Source organism: Poromitra crassiceps (assembly GCF_964638095.1).
Source record: "Poromitra crassiceps genome assembly, chromosome: 17".
Taxonomy (NCBI): Eukaryota; Metazoa; Chordata; class Actinopteri; order Beryciformes; family Melamphaidae; genus Poromitra; species Poromitra crassiceps.
Genome location: NC_139635.1, coordinates 15,047,554 through 15,050,330, shown reverse-complemented (window position 1 = coordinate 15,050,330; position 2,777 = coordinate 15,047,554). Strand labels below are relative to the sequence as shown.

Below are 2,777 nucleotides of genomic sequence, written 5' to 3'. Positions count from 1 at the left end.
CATGGTGAATTGGATCATGGAGTTTTTTCCCCCCAGGAGAGACGAATCCAAAAATGATTCAGTGGACACTGTTTAGAGACTATTGTCTACTCTGTCCCCCGTGAAAAGGGGACCAAAAGTGTGTGTTTGAGTGTGTGCATGTGTCTGTGTATACAACACAGTGGAGGTGAGAGGGGCAGACGTTTTCACAACATTCTTTCTCTACAATGAGAGTTCCAGCCAGTGTGGCTGCAGTTTCCTGTCTTTGTCCTCTGGCGGTCTTCCTGTGTGTCATCTTCCAGAGCTGCTATGGGACCCAGGCCAGCCACAGCCCTAACCCGAAACCCGACCTCGACCCCAGCCCAAACCCTAACCCGAGGCCCAAGTCACTCCCAAGCGCCGACCCGGAACCTATCCCGAAACGTATGTCTCTGCTCGAGGCCAGCCAGCTCTCCAGCTCCAACCCTAACCTCAGGCACATGTATCAGCTGGAGCCTAGCCCCAACTCCACATCGCATCTTTCCGACAAGCCCGACCGCAGCTCGGACTTTACATGGCCTCGTTCCCAGCCCAACTCAAACTCTAGCCTCAGGCTCAAGCTGCAGTCAGTGCCCAAACACCACCGTAATCCTAGGCAAGTGTCCGCATCTAAATCGAACTCTAACCAGCTGTCACGAAACAGCTCCAACCACCCCAAGCCATCCGCAACATTCAACCCCAACCTATCTTCAGTATCCAACTCCCAAACCAGCACAAAACAGAGGTCTGCATCACTGTCGCAGCCAAAGCCACTCTCTACTTCAAAGGTAGTATCCAACTTTAAGACCAATTCGGAGCCATTTCCTTTGCCCAACGCCAAGTTTTCATCCCTATCCAGTCCCAATCCAAAGTCCAACACATCTGGCACCATACATACTAACTCCAACTTCAATGCTAGGCCCGCTTCACAATCCAATTCCAAATCCCCTTCAAAACTCCGAGCTTCTTCACAAACCAATCTAAATGCCAACCTCAACCCCAAGCTCTCCAACCAAAACTCTAGGACCTCCATCGGAGCGCAGAGGAACCTGACCAAGGTTCTGGATACAGAGAAGGATTCCCCACAACGGCCCAAGAGAGGCTGGATCTGGAACCAGTTCTTTGTCCTGGAGGAGCATATTGGAGCTGAACCTCAGTACGTCGGAAAGGTACAGTACAACATTGCTGTCATTCTCCACATTTAATAGAGCACACTAAGAAATAAGCTTTCTATTTCCTACTCTTCACTAGAGAAGATGTGCTTGTTGGTGTTCAGTAAAATATTGATCAAGTATTCACTAGATCAATATTTCATAAGCTCACTTGCTTATGCCTTGTTAATGTGATTAATTATGTTGAAAACAAAACACACAATAGAAAAATTACCTTGCATGCATTCAGTTCAACCTATATATATGTAGTTGGCAACCCACCAACTTCCACGCCCACGAGGTGTCCAATATTTCCAACTGTAGCATCGCCAGTGGACATTCACTGTAAGACTCCTTAATGAGAATTTCCCCTCATACGGAGAGTGGAATGGTACCCTGCTGGAGTTCCTGCTCTCAGATCTCTGCATCAGACAGTAGCCAAGCCTCAAAGCAATTTCATAGCAGTTATTTCAGCCCACATTATTTTGAAAAGGTCAAAAGCACCTTTTCTTCAGAACCTCCAAATAACTACAGAGCTGGAGGGTGAGATGGAGAATGTTGATTTTTTGTTCTTCTTCGGAAGGGAAACCGTTTGTGACTGAGCTCAGAGGAACAATCAAGAAGAATATCCATAATCCTATTATCCACTACAACCAACTTGGAGAAATCTGTGTGTGTGTGTGTGTGTGTGTGTGTGTGTGTGTGTGTGTGTGGAAACACTGTAGGAATACGAATGTGAAAACCGCGTGTGGCGCTCTGATTGAATAGCTTATCCTAGCAAATGTCAGACTTTTCAGAGCCATGGCGTACTTTGGCAAAACACACAACTCCATGGCGCCAGGTTTCTTGAAGATGCCGTCATTGCTGTGTTTAGATGGCGCACAAAGCCTCATTATGTTCAGTTATAAATATCATGTCTGTATATTTCAGTGGCAGGATAATTATGCTCAATCGGTGCCTTCGTCCAATTTTGCTCACTCTGATAGTCTGATTGTTGTTTCTTCAGAAAAACCACATTAAACCAAGTCTGATCATGCAACTAAACACATATTTCTGGTGAAATATGGACATTTAATTTGTTGATTGAATCATGGTCTGGAGTTTTGGGGCCGATGTCAGGTAACCAGGATCAAATTTGCAGGTCTGTAATGTGAAAATCCTACAGGCTCTTAGACACAGTTATTATGGAGATGCTGGACCTTGGTGAGCATAACCGATACCACCTCTAACAAAAGCAACACGTCCTCATACGAAATGACAGAATTATGTGCATTTCCAATCACTCCCACATCGACATAATGAGTGAACCCGTGCGAGGAGGCGATACAGTTATGTTTCAGTTTTGTTGCGGGGAGGACGGCACGGTGGTGAGCGTGGAGCCTTGGGGCTAGCAGCTCGCTGCCACATGGTGCACGATGTAAACCAGGATCGGTGAGATTGCCGGTGCTTCCTGGTTGAAAATAGTTATGTTTAGTCAAGTAAAATACAGTCACTTGCAACAGGTTAGGGTCGTGGTTTTGGTTACGGTAAAAAAAAAAAAAAAGGAAAATGTCGTGGCAGGAAACCGGGTCTCTGGCGACGAGGAAGTTGAAAGACGGGGACGTTTACACGTTACCAGTTAACACCCCC

General features: G+C 46.3%; 1 protein-coding gene across 1 annotated transcript in view; it reads left to right on the top strand.

Annotated features, from left to right (window-relative positions):
- Positions 1-206: 206 nt before the first annotated feature.
- The window catches only part of LOC310792222 (cadherin-18-like), a gene marked incomplete at both ends in the record, with an annotated part of 146,708 nt that continues 144,137 nt past the window's right edge, over positions 207-2,777 (top strand). Inside the window, one exon of the mRNA XM_083653951.1 lies at positions 207-1,166. Within this exon, the coding sequence (XP_083510077.1) occupies positions 207-1,166 (960 nt within the window). The remainder of the gene's footprint in view (positions 1,167-2,777) is intronic.